Below are 20,174 nucleotides of genomic sequence, written 5' to 3'. Positions count from 1 at the left end.
CATATGGGTCTGTGCATGCGTGCCTTTGTGTGCATGTGTGTGCATGCATGTGTATGTGTGCATGTCTACTGTGTGTGCATGTCTGAGCATTTGTATTTATGTGTGTGTGACTGTGTGTTTGTGCATATGTGTGTGTGTGTGTGTGTGTGTGTGTGTGTGTGTGTGTGTGTGTGTTTGTGCTTGCATGTGTGAGCATGTATCTTTATGTGTGTGTTTGCATATGTGTGTGTATGCGTGTAGTGTACAGTCACTAGATGTACAAATATATTAATTTATTGTATTGTCCCCTATGAACCACGAAACTTGGGATACTTTCAGAGGGTGTCATAATGATCCTCCACTTCAAATTCAGCCAAAGACTGCAATTACAACACCTCATTTCTGCTTTTTCGTTTTTAACTAGGTGGCACCATACATCAAATGAGTGAATATGGGATGGGTCAACATGGTCCCTGGAGGCCAACGCACAAAAACATTTGGTCATATAGGCCCCATAGTTCTAGAAAATCCAGCCATATAGGCCAATTGGTGTAATTCTATGGACCCCATTGGAAGTGAATTCCATAAAACCTGGCATGCGTTTTTATGAAATGCAAACCACATAATGAAAACATGCAGTTATACCAATATTTATCACCACATCACAGGGTGTAATGAGGCAGAAATTACTTTTTAACATAGACAGGAACATTGCAAAGGTTTATGTTAATTGAAAGTTCGTCATCTATGATTTCTAGAAGTTTTATGGAAATGGTGTGTCTTGAAAAGAACAAAGATCTGCCTTAACCCTCTCTGAAAAGAATGAGTCTGTCATTAAGAAAGTTATTCAGGCTTGTTGCAGTGGAGTGTACAGTGATGTCAGTCCCAACTTCAGTTAGCTGCAGAGCACAGGCTCTGAGTACAATAACATGTCCAGGATACCATGTGGGTCATGGGACTGATTCTCATCACAAAGATAGCACATGCACATCACATGAAACTGCAGGTCCTGCACTATCCAATGGTGCTGATTGATAAGTGGAGAGTTAGTTACTCTACTGTCTCTGCATATTCTGTAGTTCCCCATTTTTTAAAATGTGTTATGTCTCTATTTAGAGAGGTTGCTAGCTTGTGTTCTAGATTCACACCTCCATGTTAGGAGGGGTGGTCTGTGGGGTTGAGGCTCTGAGAAAAAAGGATATGAAAGGATAGGACCTGGTCGGCTTTAAAAGAGTCATACAGCACGCACGCAGAACAACTGAAAATAGTGATGTGCTCAAGTGAGTGTGTGTGTGTGTGTGAGAGAGAGAGGGTGTGCATGCCTGTGTGTGTGTGTGTGTGTGTGTGTGTGTGTGTGTGTGTGTGTGTGTGTGTGTGTGTGCATGTACTGTAGGGTGAGGATCAAGAAGGGCCTTGACAAAAGGTCAAGCAAAGAAGAGTTTGTAAGAGGCGATGAAGTTGTGGCTCAGGTCTTTATAAATGTTCTGCAGGTGACCCTGCAACTTTATAGATACGTTTTCCATGGTCTCTCCTTAATGTCTATGGCCGCGTTTCCCAGATTCGTTAAGAAGCTCTTACAGAATGTTAGAACGTTCTTAGAGCACTCCTAAGAAGTTCTTAGCACTCCAAGAGCTTCTTAACGAATCTGGGAAACGCGGCCTTTGTTAGTCTACGGTACCTCTTCTCTCTTTCTCTTTAATTGTCCTTGTCAGTTACACACACACACAGTTTTGCCAATAAAATGGTCTAATGATTAATTACCAAAGTGTCAATATCATAGAAGTTAGTTACAGTGTTAGTGTTTTGTACAGTGCTCCCTGCCATAGGGAAACGTCTGTACATCCGTAACAGTAATCTGTATGTTAACCTTTTGCAATCGATTGCAATTAATTATTTCCAGGTCAATAGAAACTAGAAGTACCTCCAACAACCTTGTCTTGTGCTCTTTGATCTCTGACCAGAAGTGACCAGCGACCAACGACGAACACACAAACTGAGTACTAGGCATATCGACATGCACAGCATATTTATCAATACCGAAGAGATAAGTACGAATCCACAGAATCCACTGTCACATATCTTCCCCAATAGGTCAACTATGGGCCCTATTTTTTATGACATGCAAACCGCAGTGCACATTAAATCATCATGCCACATAATGAAAACATGCAGTTATGCTATATTTATCACCTTATCACAGGGTGTAATGAGGCAGAGATGACTTTTTAACATAGACAGGAACATGGCAAAGGTCTATTTTAATTGAGAGTTTGTCATCTATCATTTTTACAAGTTTCATGGAAATGGTGTGTCTTGAAAATAATTAATCTGCTGAAAAATTCCTCTTCAGTGTGCTGACCCAATAGACAGCATGATGTTTTGTGGAATTATGTTAGTAAAAAGATACTTACTGTACTTACTACAGTAAAAAAAATCCCTCAATATGTTGCCAAATGAACTTCAAGCGTGTGCGAGTGGACTTCAAGCGTGTGTCTCTGTGAACATCCGCCGGTCTTGGAAGTTATTCACTTGGAGTTGAGTCCAAGAGAAGCTGTCCCCTCGGACGCTACACTGACAAGAAAGCTACAGTAGCTGTCTGTGCTTTTAGCTCGATTTGCATGCTCGACTCCGATCCAAAGTTTCTGTTTTTGTTTCAAGAAGAAAAACTGACCAATTTCATTGTATACCTGTATGTTGAATAGAATTTGGAAATAACATTACACAAAGTGCAAAGGTTTCATTGTAAATAATACATTTATTGTCCATGTTTATACAGTCTATGATTTGAGCAAATAAGCAAGCAAAATCTGTTGTAGTATATTACTGTAAAAAGGCTACTGATTATGGTGTAAAAGAAAACACAGAAACACTTCCTTTTATTGTCTTGTGTGGTTGACAAGATCTTGAGCTTAAAAACTCAAGCACTGATGTTACTATAAATTACCTGAGCACTTGAATACATTGTACAATCATATAAATAAGCAAATACAAATGGGTTTATGAAAGCGGTGAGATTAATTTGCATGAGATCAGAATATTTGGGGTTTAGCATTATGAAGAAATAGCTAGTTTATTTCTTAAAGACCCCCTCCGGTAAAAATCAAGTTAGCAATCTTCTGTATTATATCTACAAGACAAATAATTAGCAAAGCAAAATAAGCAGTCACTGTCATGACCGAGAATTTCTACTTTCGATTGATGGCCAATCCATTAAAGTATCAGTATGCGACAAATATATAAACCAATTTAAAGACATGGGGGGATTTTCCATGAATGAGAAGAACCTTCTGAGATATGTAAGGAGGAGCAGAGAATAGATTTAGGTGTGCATTATCAAGTGCATTAAGGAATGTCAATGTCAATATGGTTTACATTGAATCTTTTATTTATTAATTTATTGATTTATTTCACATTTCATTTATTTACACAAAAAACATTCAATATGTAGCTATAAAAGCACTCCGAGAGCGCAGACCTCCGCCTGTATTGTTCTTCCTAGGTTGTCATACATTTGAACCTAAACTATTCAGATTGCCACCACGCCAATCCCGACGGTGATAGAAAAATGTCATTAAAATAACAGACAAACAAACAAACAAACAAACCCCGATGAAAACATAACCTCCTTGGCGGAGGTAATAAACTGCTCAATTCTGACTTTAATAAAACATACAGTACACCATCATTATACATTACTTAATAGGGCAGATATGAACTGAGGAGATGATAAGAGGAGCGGAGTTCTTTCCTCCATGATTAAGATTAGGACAGAGGACTGGGTAAAGTTTCTCAGTGAAGGTAACATTAGCATAAGAGTAGAGATGATACCAACAGTCTGCATCATAAAAGGAGACCAGACCTGCCTCATAATCCACAAACACCCCCACCCTCTGGGGCTTCTCTTTCAGGGAGAGGAGAACACGGGTACTGTCCAATGCCTTATACTCAGTCCCATTACGCAGCCATATTGTCCAGTATCCATTCTCAGGGCTCCAAGTTATTTTTCCCTTCCTGATCATGGACTCTCTGCCCACTCCTAAGGTCCACTCAATCTTCCCCTTGACCTGAACCTCATAGTAGAATTTGCCCGTGGAAAAGCCCTGTTTTCCCAAGACATTTACAACAAGACTGAACCTTTTGGGGTTGTCAGCGACATTCTGTCGTGTGTCGCCATGTCTCACTTGTTTCCCATCAGCAGACAGGATGAGGGAGGCATGTGCTGTGTCAGGATCCAGAGTCACATCCACTAAGACAGAAAAGACATGGCAGCTGAAAATGTATTTAGTCTGAAACAAAATGATACATGCTACGAAAAATGTTTGTAAGAAATGTTTTATAGAAACTGTCGTGACAAGTGTAATTTGGAGACTATGTAACCCATGTAACCTGTGTGTGCATGTTCCAAATTGCCATTATTACAGGAAGACAGTGGGCGCGTAACTGAAGCGCTCTATTCACAACGCGTAAATAACTTTTTTAGAAGACTGGTCTACTTTTTTTCTAACGTACGAGCTGCTATTACGTCTGGTGTAGCCAGTTCCATTGATCACAGTGGAAACGTATTGCAGCAGATGCAACGTGAACAGAACACTTCCGTAACGTGCCCAGTGTAGCCTTCCTGTTAGTCCTAATGTGTGCTATTAAAACCCATTCTCTTGTTGTGAGCTTCTTGGATGTCCGCCTCTGGTGCTATTAAATAATTTTCATAGTTTCATAGTTTGATAAGCACATTTAGTTTGGTACCAGATTGCGTAATACCTTCAGTGACTTCTAGTGCCGTGACAAGTTCCCTCATTCACAAAGACAGACATACCTGCCTCGGTCTTCTGTTCAGAACATAGTGATAATACAGGTAGACACCGCTCATTGAAAAAGCCCAAACACATGGAAAATCCCTCACAACAGTTTGTAATTCTATACTCTTTTATGGGTCTTTCTTTTTCTAATTATTTTAACATTGTAGAACAGTGATCCCCAAACTACGGCCCGTCACCTTATTTTTGGGTGCCCCCCAAAACATGTGTGGTATGTAGCATCTGACACCACCAGACTATAATCTCAGTAATTCCCCCATTCGTTCTCTATGGCGAGTCTTAACAGTACTGTCACGGCCCCATGTCGCTGTGGGGTGCAGAGTTCCACCCTGGCACCAGGTGTCTCTGTCTTTGAGTTTCAGGCCGTTGGAGAGGAAACGAGCTGGCTGCTGATTGGCCTGCACCAAGGGCCCGGTGTAGGTCAACCTTTTAAATCTATGGAGCTGCAGTTGTCCGGTCTCTTCTCTGATGCCTGCCTGAGCCTATTTGTTGGAATCGGTTGTGTTATTCTTTATCCTTAGTAGATCTACAACGTTTTTGTTATTGTAAATAAATTATTCATTTGTTTTTATTGCGAACCTCTCGTGTGTCTCCCATCTTTGTCCCAGTTTGTGAGCCAGACTGTGACAGTACACATAAGACTGTTTGGTTGTTTTGGTGCTGTTTCAAGTTAGCCATTGAAAACAGAGTGAAATAGGCCTACTGTATCTGCAAACAATGTAAGATAGGCCTATGCTGACTGCATCAGTGTTGAACGTATTCTAAAAGTTTATCAATTGCTAATAGGCCTAACTTCTATTCAAGTCATATTTCTGGGGCTTTCTGGTATAATTATTTCTATTTTTTATTGACTTGTTCAAATGTTCACACAAAGACAGCAGAACTCACACTGTTCTCACTGGGTGAGTGAAAATTAGAATGGTGGTCATTTCATATGTTTTTCTTCCAGCACTTCATAAAGCTCTCATATAGCCTGACTACTTTATATTTTAAATCCATTTAGTAACTGCAGTTTGAGAAATTAGTTGAAATGTGTTTAGGAGAAGTAGTTCTACAAGCACGGGCGAAAATGATAGTAGCAGTAGTATAAGCGGGATAATCAACTCCGCGCCGTGTATTTATAGGAAAACTGCGGGAAAACTGCGGCGTCGGGACCTTATTATTACCACTTCGAACGTGCATTATTTTCCTATAAACGCACGACGCATCGTTGATTATCCCTTACATAGCCTATCGCTTGTTCACAATTTGAGCTGTACAGTACGCAAAGACACAGTGTTCAGAGTCCACACATTTTGAATAAAATATACAGTAAGTGGGAATGCTAAAGTCTTTTTTATTAGTATTTCATTTGAGCTATTTCAATGTTGAAGTACATTTTATGTCGATATGGCATAATGACGCAGTTACTACTGACAGACTTTGAGTCTCTGGCCCTCTCTTTGAGCCAGACATAGAGAACTGGCCCTCTGAAGAAAACGTTTGGGTGCCACTGTTGTAGAACAAAACTGAAAACTCTTAACACATGGGGTCATGTATTCAACAACAAAAGAGTATGCCTTAACAAAGCAACATGTTTCATATTTTAAACTCTTCAAAACAGCCAACGTTTTCTATGAGGACAGCATTGTACACTCTTGGGATTCTCTCAACAACCTCAGTTAGACACTGGGATTGGTTTTCCATCAGTCCTTAAGGAGTTCTCATACATGTTGAGTACTGGTTGACTGATTTTCATTCACTCATGTTAATGGAGAAGCATTCCATATGACATTTCTTTTACTCATGTCGAGAAGCATATATGACCATATGACTGCTTTGGCATCATCATATCCAGTGTCATGGAATGGAAGGTCATGAAGGTAAATGGAAGCAATTTTGAAGAGTCTAACACAATATATTACAATTCTTAAAAGAAAAGAACAAAGGATGTTTCATGAGTCAACAATACACAATATGACCATTGTCATAGTTTTAGAAAGTACCTGCATGACTTTTAATTCTCTTCAGGTCATCTGATTCTGTGAAAAAATAAGAGTAAATTCATGTCTAGTCAAAGACAAATCTTCTGGATTGAGATAGTTGTATTAGCGAGAAGACAAAGTGCAGAATAAATAAAACAATGCGGTAACACTGTATCAGCGACACATTGAAATAAAGTGTTGCCCAAGATGCTTTTTCAAGTGCAGTGGACCAGGGACATATGTTTGATTTAGAAAGTGGTGAGGACAGAACGTTGGGGGGTCAGTGATATTGATAATTCACCTTTTTTCAATATCCCTTTGGGCCCCATAGGCTATTCCATGGTAATCTATACACTAGCTTTAAAACTCTTACAGTATTTTGGTCATTGTTATGGTTATGGTTATGGTTATGGTTGAATGAATGGATGCAGAGCTGCATGTAGAATGCAAAATGTATTTGAAAATTCAAAATGCCCAAGTACCAAGAACGCAGCTTACAGGAGTGCTACTCCACTAATATACTGTACACTGCTCAAAAAATTAAGGGGACGCTGGTTCATAGGAGTAAAGCATAAAGTCAGTCACACTTGCGGGATGTTGATCGGCCAGTTATGTAACAGAGGTGGTTGTGAATTAAGTTCACCTGCTTTGATCTCAACGAAATGTACTACAGGTGTACTAGAGGGCCAACTATAAGATGACCCCCAAAGTAGGAATGGCTTTACAGGTTGTGGCAACTGGACATTTTTCCATCTTTATCTTTCTTGACTGATTTTTCACGAGCTTTGCATTTGGTTTGGGTCAGTGTTACTACTGGTAGCATAAGTCAGTATCTGGAGCCTAAAGAGATTGCACAGGTAGTCCAACTCCTCCAGAATGGCACACCACTTCCCATTGCCAGAAAGATTGCTGTGTCTCCCACTGCAGTCTGAAGAGCATGGAAGATATTCCAAGAGAGAGTTGCTCTAGGAGAGCAGGACAGGGTGGTAGAAGGTCCTTAACCCAGTAGCAGGACCAGTATCTGCTCCTTTGTGCAAGGAGGAACAGTAGGAGCCCTGCTAGAGCCCTACAGAAAGACCTCCAGCAGGCCGCTGGTGTGAATGTCTCAGACCACACAGAAACAGACTTCATGAGGGCCTGATGGCCTCTAGAGGAACCTGTGCTCACTGCCCTGTTCTGTGCATCCCTCCAAGGGTATGCCTCCACAGACCATTACTGACTCACTACCAAACTGGTCATGCTGAATGATATAGCAGGCAGCATAACATTCTCCACGACATCTCCAGACCCTTTCATGTCTGTCACATGTGCTCAGGATGAACCTGCTCTCATCTGTGAAAAGCACAGGGTGCTAGTGGCGGACCTGCCAATTTTGCTTGCTATGGCAAATTCCAGTTGAGCTCCACGGTGCGTATGAGTAGGCTATGACAGTTTTGTGGATAAGACCTAAACTTAAAGGAAATTGACATTGTTAAAAAACAACTGAACACAAATAAATTCAAACCCCCACCAACACTTGGCTACATACAAACATAATATCCTAGTTCTAATTAATTTATCTCATTTTTATTCATCTCATGCCATATGCATGTACCAATTCTTTCTCTCCTATTGTCATATTGTAAGCTTCGTTCAGCTGTGTCGAGTTGCAACCCAGTCTCACGATTTGTCGTGATCCACAGACAAACACTTACGACACTGTGGCACACAGAAGAACTTAGGAGAAAGGTAAGAAACACTGTTTGACAATCACACAGGTGTAATCACTCAATCACATGAGCAGAAAAACAAACAAAATGTACAACTGAGGATATCTAGTGGCAAAGGATAGTAACTGCAACTGGGGCCTGACAGGTAGTGTTATTTTAGGGCCTCAAGGGATAGGGACAGACTAGTTATGACAGCTAGTTCTATGAACCAGTAGGCCTATAGTGCATTTTGACCAACATTACATCAGACATTGGAAAAAAACAACAAAAAAAACAGGACATGAGAGTGTACCCACTCACTAACCTTTCCACTAAGCAGAACCAGTACATTAGATTTGAGAAACTGTCAGGAACCTGCCTGGACTTTGGCTATCCCGGTGGCCATTCTGTGTACTACCTTGTGTTGCGTCTTGTTTCCCTGGTGCCATGTGTTCATGTTTACTTGTCATGTGCCTTGTTCTTGCTGCTTGTGTATTTCCTGGTTTTGTTGTGTGATTCAGTTCTTCATTGGTTTCCTGTCCTGTCTTCCTGTTCCCACCCCTTGCCATATTTGGACTTCCTGCCCTCCTGTGTGATGGTTGTCACCTGTACCCTGTTAAGTCCTTGTTGCTCATTGCCTAGCTCGTCTTGTATTTAAGTTTTGTGTCTGCTTTTGTTCTCTGTCAGATCGTCGTCTTTACTGTGTGTAGTTGTGCCTGTTTTCCGCGTATTGTAAGATTAAAACCTTGTTAATTGTCCTTTCTGGCGTCCTGCATTTGGGTCCTCCATTCCAAACCCTGACAGTACGATCTGACCATTATGGACCCAGCAGTCGCTAATATTGACGAGGAGGACTTTGCAAGAACCAAGGAATTTCTTGGTAGGCTGTATGCCGAACTGCAATCCGCCTCTGACAATGGCCGCCAGCTAGCTGTCTGCATTGTTGCTGGAAGGTTCATCGCCACCAAGCCTTGGCTTAAAGAGCTCCCAGTGACCTCTGAAATGACCACCCAGGTAACCAGCTTAATGGAGACTCTACAGGTCCTTCAAACTCCCCGAGACTCCCCTGGCTACCCTGAGGAGGTATTAGGAAGGCCTTGCTTGTCAACCCAAGACCTCTCATTGTCTTCTGACCCGTCTGTCCCTGATCCGTCTGTTTCCAACTCGTCTCTTCCTGGTCTGTCTGTTCCCAATCAGTCTTCCTCAGTCTTTCCTGTGGGCCCTGACCCAGTGCCTGTTTCCATCGAGCTCTCTGTTGAACTAGAACAGGTAAACTATGCCTTTCAGAAGCTGTTTAATGTGGTCTGTACTGACCAGGATCTCAATCGCCGGCTAGCAGCCGTTGTTTTGATGGAACAAACTTTTGTGTCCAAGCCTTGGCTGATTGAGCTTCCAACTATGCAGAAGTTTGCCTCACAGATTGGAGACCTGAGGAGAAGCCTGGAGACTCTCCTTGATTCATCTGTCCCTGATGCTGAGCTTAGTATGGAACTGCCCCAACCCCAGCCAGAGGTTCGTGCAGTTAGGGTAGGTTTCCTAAGCTTTCAGCCAGTTCCTAACTGTGTGAGTACACAGTTGGCTGAGACTCCACCATCCAGCCAGACAGTGGACCGACCATCATGCCACACTGACTCCAGTAGCCCCCTGTCCCCTTGTTTGGAGGAGTCCTCTTACTGGGGTACGCTACATCCTGTCAAGCCGCCCTCCCGAAGAAAGCGAGGATCTACAAAGAGTCAGACATGTCCATTGCCAAGCGCCCAGCCCAACGCCCAGCCTGCAGCCGCGTTCCCCGACGCCCAGCCTGCAGCCGCGTTCCCCGACGCCCAGCCTGCAGCCGCGTTCCCCGACGCCCAGCCTGCAGCCGCGTTCCCCGACGCCCAGCCTGCAGCCGCGTTCCCCGACGCCCAGCCTGCGTCCGCATCACCCAATGCACTGTCAATTCCCGACCGTGCTACTGCCTCTGTTTCTTTGATTCCCTGTACCAAATCTCTTCCTGTTTCTGAGACTTCTCTCCTGTATGTTTCTGCCTGTGATTCAGCTAATCGGTCTTCATCTGTTGAATGTGTGTGTGAAACTGTAGTGTGTGAGTCTGACTGTCTGTCTACAGAGAGTATTTGTGCATCTGTGTCTGCATGTTTGGTGGACTGCATGCTTGATGGTTTGCCAAAGGCTGTGGGTGTGTCCGGGAGTAAGAATGAGTCTGTGTTAGAGAGAGTGTGTGAGTATGACCGTAGGCTTCAACGAGTGCATGAATCCTCTGAGCCCGTGTCTGAGTTGGCTCCTAAGCCTTCCCCTCGATCTGTGGTGTCTGAATCTGATGTATGTGTCTCTGCTCCAGAGTGTGGGTCAGTGTCTTGTCCGTCTGCCTGCCAGCCCAGATCTGCACCCAGGTCTACTCCTCTGCCTAAGGCAGGTTCCCCACCTAGTCTGCTTGAGGGTCTGTCTCCATTCCCTTTGCCTAAGCCCACCTCCCAGCCAGAGTCCCAGAGTTCAGAACCAACCTTCATCCTGAAGTCTGTCTCTGTTCCTGTCTCTGTTCCGGTCTCTGTCTCTGTTCCCGTCTCTGTCTCTGCTCCTGTCTCTGTTCCTGTCTCTGTCTCTGCTCCCGTCTCTGTTCCTGTCTCTGATCCTGTCTCTGCTCCCGTCTCTGCTCCTGTCTCTGCTCCCGTCTCTGCTCCCGTCTCTGTTCCCGTCTCTGTTCCCGTCTCTGTTCCTGTCTCTGCTCCTGTCTCTGCTCCCGTCTCTGCTCCCGTCTCTGTCTCTGCTCCCGTCTCTGTCTCTGTTCCCGTCTCTGTTCCCGTCTCTGTTCCCGTCTCTGTTCCCGTCTCTGTTCCTGTCACTGTTCCTGTCACTGTTCCTATCACTGTTCCTGTCACTGTTCCCATTTCCGTTCCTGTCACCGTGCCCATTTCTGTTCCTGTCACCGTGCCCGTTTCTGTTCCTGCCTCTGTGCCCATTTCTGTTCCTGTCCCTGTGTCAGTTGTTGTTCCGTTCACCATTCCTGTTACTGTCAAAGTCACTGTCCCCATTACAGCTCCTGTTACTGTCCCCGTCACTATCCCAGTAACTGTCCCCGTCACTGTCTATGTGCCCATCCCTACGACTGCCCCAACCACTGTTCCAAAGCCCAGTTCCGTGTCCGAGTCTGTCTCTGTCGTGTCCAAGTCCGTCGTGTCTGAATGTGAACCTGTCGTGTCCGAGTCTGTCTCTGTCGTGGCCGAGTCTGTCTCTGTCGTGTCCAAGTGTGAATCTGTCGTGTCCAAGTCAGTCATGTCTGAATGTGAACCTGTGGTGTCCAAGGCTGTCTCTGTCGTGTCCAAGTCAGTCATGTCTGAATGTGAACCTGTGGTGTCCAAGGCTGTCTCTGAATCTGTCATGTCCGGAAGGGAATCTGTTGTGTCCGAGTCAATTGTGTCTGAATGTGAATCTGTGGTGTCCAAGGCTGTCTCTGAATCTGTCATGTCCGGAAGGGAATCTGTTGTGTCCGAGTCGATTGTGTCTGAATGTGAGTCTGTGGTGTCCGAGTCTGTGTCTGAATGTGAATCTGTGGTGTCCGAGTCCGTCTCCAAATCTGTCTTTGGGAGGTCTGTTGCTCTGCCAGGGACCGGTGACCGGCTCACTGACCAGTCTGAGTCCACTGACCGCCCTGAGACTGATGTCCAGCCAGAGCCTGCTGACCAGCGCAAGCCAGAGTCCGTTGACCAGCCTGAGCCTGCAGACCAGCTCGAGCCTGGTTCTGCCGACCATCCCCAGCCTGAGCCTGCTGTCCAGCTCCAGCCTGGTTCTGCCGACCAACCCCAGCCTGAGGCTGCTGAGCGGCTGGAGCTTGGTTCCCTGTCCTGTTTTACTTCCCTTCCTGGACCTGCTTCCCGGCTCTCCCTTCCTGACATGCGCCGCTCTCCTGCCCTGCCTGGCTCACCTGCCCCGCTGGAGTCTGCCCAGTCCTTGTCCGGCAAGCCTACATCTGTCTACCCTGCCATGTTTGTACTTGCCCCTTCCTGACCAGGTCTACCTGCTTACCTGCTAGAATCCCTGTCTGTCTGGTCCCTCCTTCCAGACCCCCTCCGCCCACCCTGGTTGGACTTTCAGGGGACGCCAAGAGGCGTCCATTGAGAAGGGGGTACTGTCAGGAACCTGCCTGGACTTTGGCTATCCCGGTGGCCATTCTGTGTACTACCTTGTGTTGCGTCTTGTTTCCCTGGTGCCATGTGTTCATGTTTACTTGTCATGTGCCTTGTTCTTGCTGCTTGTGTATTTCCTGGTTTTGTTGTGTGATTCAGTTCTTCATTGGTTTCCTGTCCTGTCTTCCTGTTCCCACCCCTTGCCATATTTGGACTTCCTGCCCTCCTGTGTGATGGTTGTCACCTGTACCCTGTTAAGTCCTTGTTGCTCATTGCCTAGCTCGTCTTGTATTTAAGTTTTGTGTCTGCTTTTGTTCTCTGTCAGATCGTCGTCTTTACTGTGTGTAGTTGTGCCTGTTTTCCGCGTATTGTAAGATTAAAACCTTGTTAATTGTCCTTTCTGGCGTCCTGCATTTGGGTCCTCCATTCCAAACCCTGACAGAAACACTATCTAGCTAGTTTCTATGCTCTGATGATGTGAAATATAATGGGCTGAACTAAGAAAGTTGACACTCTGTTTTACAAAAGGCTGTAGTTTCTGGTTAATCTGCACAAAAATCATTACTGTGAGTAAAAACAATACAAATATTCTCTCTGTTATAACAAAGCAGATTGATATCGGTACACTCACTTTTGTGATGTGGATGGAGTCAGATGACAGTCTGCTTGCCTGGCTTTAAGTTTATGGTTTCTGCCCAAAATTGCATGAAATTTGCACTCACCAAGTTTCCAAAGCCGTAGTTTATCTCGCTCGCCAGCCATGGCACTGATGTTAGTTTCTAACCTAAGCCTTGCCTCTTCAGTTTTGATGTACAGCCATATCAGGGCAGCCAAAAGGAGAACACACAGCAGCCCAAGAAACACCACAGCCAGTTTGTAGGGACCTGAGGAGAACATCACATATGAGATACACTGTGCAGAACAATAGAATATGAAGGCACTTGCAGAATAATGTAATGTATAATTACCATGGTTATGACCCCCAGAACGATCCTGGATCTCGCTGTGCTTCAGTCTTTGCTGAGACCTTTTCGGAACTGCGTTCATATAATCTGTGTTGTTGCATGGTCTTATATTAATACTGGACGACTCTGTATCTCCATAAATGTCTCCAGACATGTTGGTTTCTCTCTGCTATCTGGTCAGTGTGGAGTGTGAACCTGCTGGTCTGTACCAGGAAAGAGTGGGTGTTTAACTGTGCTGCAGGATATGTAAAATATCTGAAGAGGAAGTCAAGTGTGTGTACAGCAAAGGCAAAAATAACAGTGCACCCTTTCTGAGGAGTAAAAATAATCTTCAAATGTCAGCAGCATTGCAGCATTTTATCCAACAGACTCAATAGCTGTAGTGAAAGATTATGTTCTCAATAGCAACTAGTGAAAGACTATGTTCTATCAAATGACACACCTCACATAATACTGAAATTATCAAAAATGCTTCAGCTTCAGCCACTGGTCCAAGGTTGGCCCCTCAGTAACTGGATGAACTATGGTCCCACATTCACTCCCACCACCACCTCCCTGACTCACTCACCTGCTGGGGACCAGTCTAAATATAGAGCGACACACCTGATAGAGCTTTCAATGAGGTCCTATGCCCAATGAAGCATACTGCCTATGCTTAAAGATGTACCGCAAAGTGACAAAAATATGACCACTGCTCAGTGCTGTACACCGCAATTATAAATCTCGCTTGTCAACTTATCTCCATCTCCTGCTCCATCCTCTACTCTTGCACAGTTTGTATATGTACTGTAAATGAGTGTGTGCATGTGTGGATTTGCTTTTGTGTACAGTACACGTGTGCTTTTCTGTGTGTCCGTTCGCTTGTGAGTGTGTGTGACTTTATGTTTGTGTATGTGCGTGTCTGTGTGTGTGTGTGTGTGTGTGTGTGTGTGTGTGTGTGTGTGTGTGTGTGTGTGTGTGTGTGTGTGTGTGTGTGTGTGTGGGTGTTAAGCTGGTCTTGAGGTGGGCCAGGACCAGCCTCTTGAAGCACTTCCTGATGATGGGGCTGAGTGCACCTGGACAGAAGTCATTAAGGCTTGTTGCAGTGGAGTATTGTTGCAGTGGAGTGTTGTTGCAGTGCAGTGTTGTTGCAGTGCAGTGTTGTTGCAGTGCAGTGTTGTTGCAGTGGAGTGTTGTTGCAGTGGAGTGTTGTTGCAGTGCAGTGTTGTTGCAGTGGAGTGTTGTTGCAGTGGAGTGTTTTGGCACCAGCATAATGACGGTGCTTATAAAGCATGTGTTGTTGCAGTGGAGTGTTGTTGCAGTGGAGTGTTGTTGCAGTGCAGTATTGTTGCAGTGCAGTGTTGTTGCAGTGGAGTGTTGTTGCAGTGGAGTGTTGTTGCAGTGGAGTGTTGTTGCAGTGCAGTGTTGTTGCAGTGGATGGTGTTGTTGCAGTGCAGTGTTGTTGCAGTGGAGTGTTTTGGCACCAGCACAATGAAGGTGCTTATAAAGCATGTGGGGACAGCTGCCTGGGCTAGTGACAGTGATGGGCAGTGATGTCAGTCCAAACCTCAGTTAGCTGCACAGCACAGGCCCTGAGACGCGTCTGGGATACCATGTGGGTCATGGGACTGATTCTCATCACTAAGATAACGCATGCATATCACATGAAACTGCAGGTCCTGCACTGCACTGTCCAATGGTGCTGGTAAATGACGTACAATGTACATATTTACATTCCATTCCTTTTTTCCTCTTTGCCTTTGTGTGTGTGTGAGGAGTGGACCACTGAAGTAAAAGCTCTGAGTTATTTACTCTACTGTATCTGCATACTCTGTAGTGCTCTGTTTTTTAAATGTGTTATGTCTCTATTTAGAGAGGTTGCTAGTTTGTGTTCTAGATTCACACCTCCATGCCAGAGCTGGTGGTCTGTGGGGTTGAGGTTCTGAGAAAAAAAGATATGACGGCACAGGTCAGCTTTAAAAGAGTCCTACAGCATGCATCAACCAGGATGTGAGACTACAACTAAAAATAGTGACATGCAAAAGTGAGTTTATGTGTGTGTGAGAGTGTGCCTGTGTATGTGTGTGTGTGTGTGTGTGTGAGACAGAGAGAGAGAGAGAGAGAGAGAGAGAGACAGAGACAGAGACAGAGAGAGAGAGTGCATGTCTGTGTGAGTGTGTGCATCAAGGCAGGGGCACCTGCAGGATTTAATGCTATGGTACGCACAACTTTCTTCTCATATAGGATACATGTACAGTAGGAGGAAATCTCAGACAGATCCACAACTCAATGGCCCAATCCATCTGCCTAGGGTTAGTTATAGTACAGTAAGGTCATTTTTAGTGTCAGAAAGTTCAAGTAGTCCAGTGTAGGGAATAAATTGTACATAGGGATTAGTAATTTTCTTATAATAACGGGTCGCTAGGATGCGTGGGCCAGGAATCCGGGCAAGGGTAGGCGATGGTAGGGCAGTCATAGGGATGGGACTTCAGGTGTGATGAGGGTCAAAAAGATGCCTGCATTTGAGTGTGTATTTTATGTTTCTCTGTGTGTATGTTCACTTGTGAATGTGTGTGTGTGGGTAATGGAGGGTGTGTGTGTGTGTGTGTGTTCGCATTTTTATGTTTGTGTGTGCTTGTTTGTGTGTGTGTGTGTGTGTGTGTGTCTCTGTGGATGTGTGTGTGTGTGTGTGTGTGTGTGTATGCATTTGTATGTATCTGTGTGTGGATGTCAGTGTGTGTGTGTGTGTGTGTGTGTGTGTGTCTCTGTGTGTGTGTGTGTGTGTGTGTGCGTGTGCGTGTGCGTGTGAGTGTGCATGTCTGTGCATGTGGATTTGTGTGTGTGTATACATTTGTGTGTATCTGTGTGTTACGGGCAGACGGACACCACCCGCAACATAAATGGGAGAACGCACACAGATCGGCTCGTTGAACAAAGTAGGGGTATTTATTAACAAAACGGGTATCAAAACTAAGGCTTCAGGGATCAAACAATGGCTGGTAGCGGACACGTGCAGCTTCGGGGTGGACAGCTAGACGATTCAAAAGTCTGGGTACCCAGGAGTCTCCCTCATATAGTTCTGAGAGGCCACGCCCAGGTGCGGCTCACCTGCAATTAGGTAAGGGAAACAAAAATGCAGCACCCAACAGGGGTCGCCAAACACATCTGTAGGCGGACACCAGGGCTGGGGGACGTAACACTGTGTGTGTGTGTGTGTGTGTGTGTGTGTGTGTGTGTGTGTGTGTGTGTGTGTGTATTCCTGCATGTGTGACAGTATCATCTTAAACTAAAAAAGCACTCAGAGAGCGCAGACCTCCGCCAAGCATCAGAACAGGCTAATAGACCTACTGGAAAAAGCACCATGCCAATCTCTAGCTATGGTGAAGGGTATGTGATGCTGTGGGGTTATTTTAATTCCAACGGCCAAGGGAACTTCAGCTATGATTTTTACTACTTTTTTTTAATTAAGTCATTAAGATCAATTGTCAAATGACGATTTTAGAATCCTCTTTTTAGGCAACTTTAGCATGGTATCAAATACATTTTCTCCCCACTGTGTGTGTATATCTATATACAGTATATACACACACATACAGTATATGTAATGCACAACACATTTACAAATATTTATTTGTTATGAGAGAGACATTGTAAAAAAGACATTATAAGAAGAGTCTAAAATCTATTTCCTCGTTTAGACCAGGATAGTTAAAGGCATTGAATTTGTAATAATCTTTTTAATAATCTGTTGAGGCAATCACCTCCCCTGATGGGTTTCTGGATGAAATCGGTTGTTTTTTTACTCCATGACTTAAATAAGGTTTTTTTGTTCAAATCTAATTTTTTGAATAACTCCAAGTACTCCCCTTATCTGAAAACAGGACAATCTTTTGTCTAAGCAAATTAACTAGTTTATTTCTTATAGAGAACCTTCTGTGAACAAGTTTGTAACATTGTTTTGAATGATACTACAGTTTACATCACAAATAATAAGCAAGTCACGACAGAAAAAAAAAATCTGCTTTGAATATGGTCGACTGATCACAGCCTCCATATATGAACCATTTTAAAGCCATTCCATGAAAAAAACTTTCTGAACTTATGCTTTTGAGGAGATTAAGGGTGTAATAAACTATTGGAGTCTGACTTTAATAAAAACATCCACCATCATTATACATTACTTGATAGGGCAGATATGAACTGAGGAGATGATAAGAGGAGAGGAGTTTTTACCTCCATCATTAAGCCCAGGAGAGAAGTATGGGTAAAGTTTCTCAGTGAAGGTAACATTAGCATAAGAGTAGAGATGATACCAACAGTCTGCATCATAAAAGGAGACCAGACCTGCCTCATAATCCACAAACACCCCCACCCTCTGGGGCTTCTCTTTCAGGGAGAGGGGAACAACGGTATCAACTAGTGCTGCATAAGTACCATTACGCAGCCATATTGTCCAGTATCCATTCCCAGGGCTCAGATTTATTTTTCCCTTCCTGGTAATGGACTCTCTGGCCACCCCTAAGCTCCACTCAGTCTTCCTCTTGACCTGAACCTCATAGTAGAATCTGCCAGCAGAAAACCCCTGTTTTCCCAAGACACTTATAATAGGACTGAACCTTTTGGGGTTGTCAGGGACATTCTGTCGTGTGTCGCCATGTCTCACTTGTTTCCCATCAGCAGACAGGATGAGATAGGCATGTGCAGTGTCAGGATCCAGAGTCACATCCACTAAGACAGAAAAAGACATGGCAGCTGAAAAGGCATTTAGTCTGAAACTAAATGAAACATGCTACATACTAAATGTTTGTAAAGAATGTTTTACAGAAACTCATGTGACAAGTGATTTGGAGACTTTGTTAGTATGTAACCTGTGTGTGCATGTTCCAAATTAACATTATTACAGGAAGACAGTGGGCGCGTAACTGAAGTGTTCTATTCACAACGCGTAAATAACTTTTTTTTAGAAGACTTTTAGAAGTCTACTTTTTTTGGTTCTGGATATGATGATGCCAATAGTGTAAAAGTGTAAAACAACGCAAAATGTGATGATTGTCATAGTTTAAAAGGTACCTGCATGACTTTTAATTCTCTTCATGTCATGTGATTCTGTGAATGAATAAGAATAATTGAATGAAGTCAAAGACAAATCTTCTGTAGGATTGAGATAGTTGGATTAGAGAGAAGACAAAGTGCAGAGCAAATGAAAAGATGCTTTTTCAATTGCGGTGGACCAGGGGCATACAGTAGGTTTGATTTAGTGGTGAAGTACCTGAATCATCTCTTATGAAATTGTAAGACATACTGTAGGCTACAGAGAGTCTGCATGTTGTCTTTTTGCGTCGTGATGTTGCTATTTTCAGTTGTGGCCTGGTTAATGCATGTTGTCTGTTTTAAAGCAGACCTGTGCTGTCATATTCTTTTGTCAGAGTCTCTAAACCCCACCGACCCCCACTGGTATCTGTCATGAAGGTGTGAAGCTAGTGCACAAACTAGCAATCTCTCAAAATAGAGACATATACAGTATAGAGACTTAAGGCATATCACATTAACAAAAAAAACAAGGGCAATACAGTAACCTGACTCTCGCCACATCCTTGTAGTTCGCTGAGCTCCACACAAGGATCTGGGAATTCTGAATAGGAGATGTATTTCAGAAGGCGGGGCCTTGTAAAACAATCCTTGTATGTGATTGGATTAACCACTTGTCTGTTATCTTGAATGACGTGCTACTTCAATTTATTTATTGATTTTCAAAGTGTTTTTATCCCACAATAATACAGGACATATTAACATTCAGGATTATATCCCATTGGTACAAAATCATAAATGTCATCATACAGAAACAAGTTTTAAACCCCAGGGCCCAGGGCCCTCCCACCCCACTCCATTGACCTACACAGGACTACAACAGGAAATAATAATGACAACAACAACAAAAAAAGACATTGAAGTTACAAACAAACAAGCTAACAAAAACCCAGCAAAAATAAGTAAATAAAACACGAAACAAAACAAACAACAAAACTTGTTCTGGGGGAAAGGGGGGGGGGGTGCTCTCTGCTGAGGGGATGTGACTTAATCTACATCAAGGGGTTCTTGTAATGAGTCATAGAAGTCAAAAAAGGGCTTCCAGACCTTATTAAAGGTTTGTGCAGACCCCTTAAGTGTGTACTTGATTTTCTCTAATTGTAAGAAATATAGAACATCCTTGATCCATTTGGAAAATGAAGGTGGTGTGTGTTGCTTCCAATTTTGAAGAATCAGGCGCCTTGCAAGGAGTGTGGTAAAGGCAATGACTACATAAGCTTTATTTGGTAGATTATCACGGGAATGCTCAGGAGTCAAACCAAAAAGGGCGCAAACAGGGTTAGGGTCAAATCGTGTTCCAAACATTTCACTAAAAGCATTAAAGATATTCACCCAAAAGGATGAGAGGTTCGGGCAAATCCAAAACATGTGTATTAAGTCAGCTGGTTGGCCCCTACATCGTGGACATAACGGTTCAATACTTGGATAAATCCTTGCCAATCTAGCATTGGATAAATGAGCTCTGTGTACCACTTTCATCTGTATCAAGCCATGCAGAGCAGATGTGGATGATGTATGCACCAAGTCTAAGATAGATTCCCATTGGTCCTCTGTCAAGACTATCCCTAAATCTGTG

At 43.7% G+C, this 20,174-nt stretch overlaps 2 protein-coding genes across 2 annotated transcripts; both read right to left on the bottom strand.

Moving 5' to 3' along the window:
- Positions 1–3,596: 3,596 nt before the first annotated feature.
- On the bottom strand, positions 3,597–13,682 carry LOC134059503 (erythroid membrane-associated protein-like). Its single transcript, XM_062515938.1, has 4 exons — positions 13,535–13,682; positions 13,289–13,450; positions 6,779–6,814; positions 3,597–4,225 (listed from the first exon to the last, which is right to left on the bottom strand). The coding sequence occupies exons 1-4, from the start codon at positions 13,611–13,613 to the stop codon at positions 3,672–3,674; spliced, it is 831 nt and encodes a 276-aa protein (XP_062371922.1). The 5' UTR covers positions 13,614–13,682; the 3' UTR covers positions 3,597–3,671.
- Positions 13,683–17,687: 4,005 nt separating this feature from the next.
- On the bottom strand, positions 17,688–18,257 carry LOC134060518 (zinc-binding protein A33-like). Its single transcript, XM_062517248.1, has one exon. It carries the CDS (start codon positions 18,255–18,257, stop codon positions 17,688–17,690), a length of 570 nt encoding a protein of 189 aa, XP_062373232.1.
- Between the last annotated feature and the right edge of the window lie 1,917 nt (positions 18,258–20,174).

This window comes from Sardina pilchardus, chromosome 16 (assembly GCF_963854185.1).
Source record: "Sardina pilchardus chromosome 16, fSarPil1.1, whole genome shotgun sequence".
NCBI classification, from domain to species: domain Eukaryota; kingdom Metazoa; phylum Chordata; class Actinopteri; order Clupeiformes; family Clupeidae; genus Sardina; species Sardina pilchardus.
The sequence above is the reverse complement of the archived record's forward strand: the minus strand, read 5'-3'. Positions and strand labels throughout refer to the sequence as shown.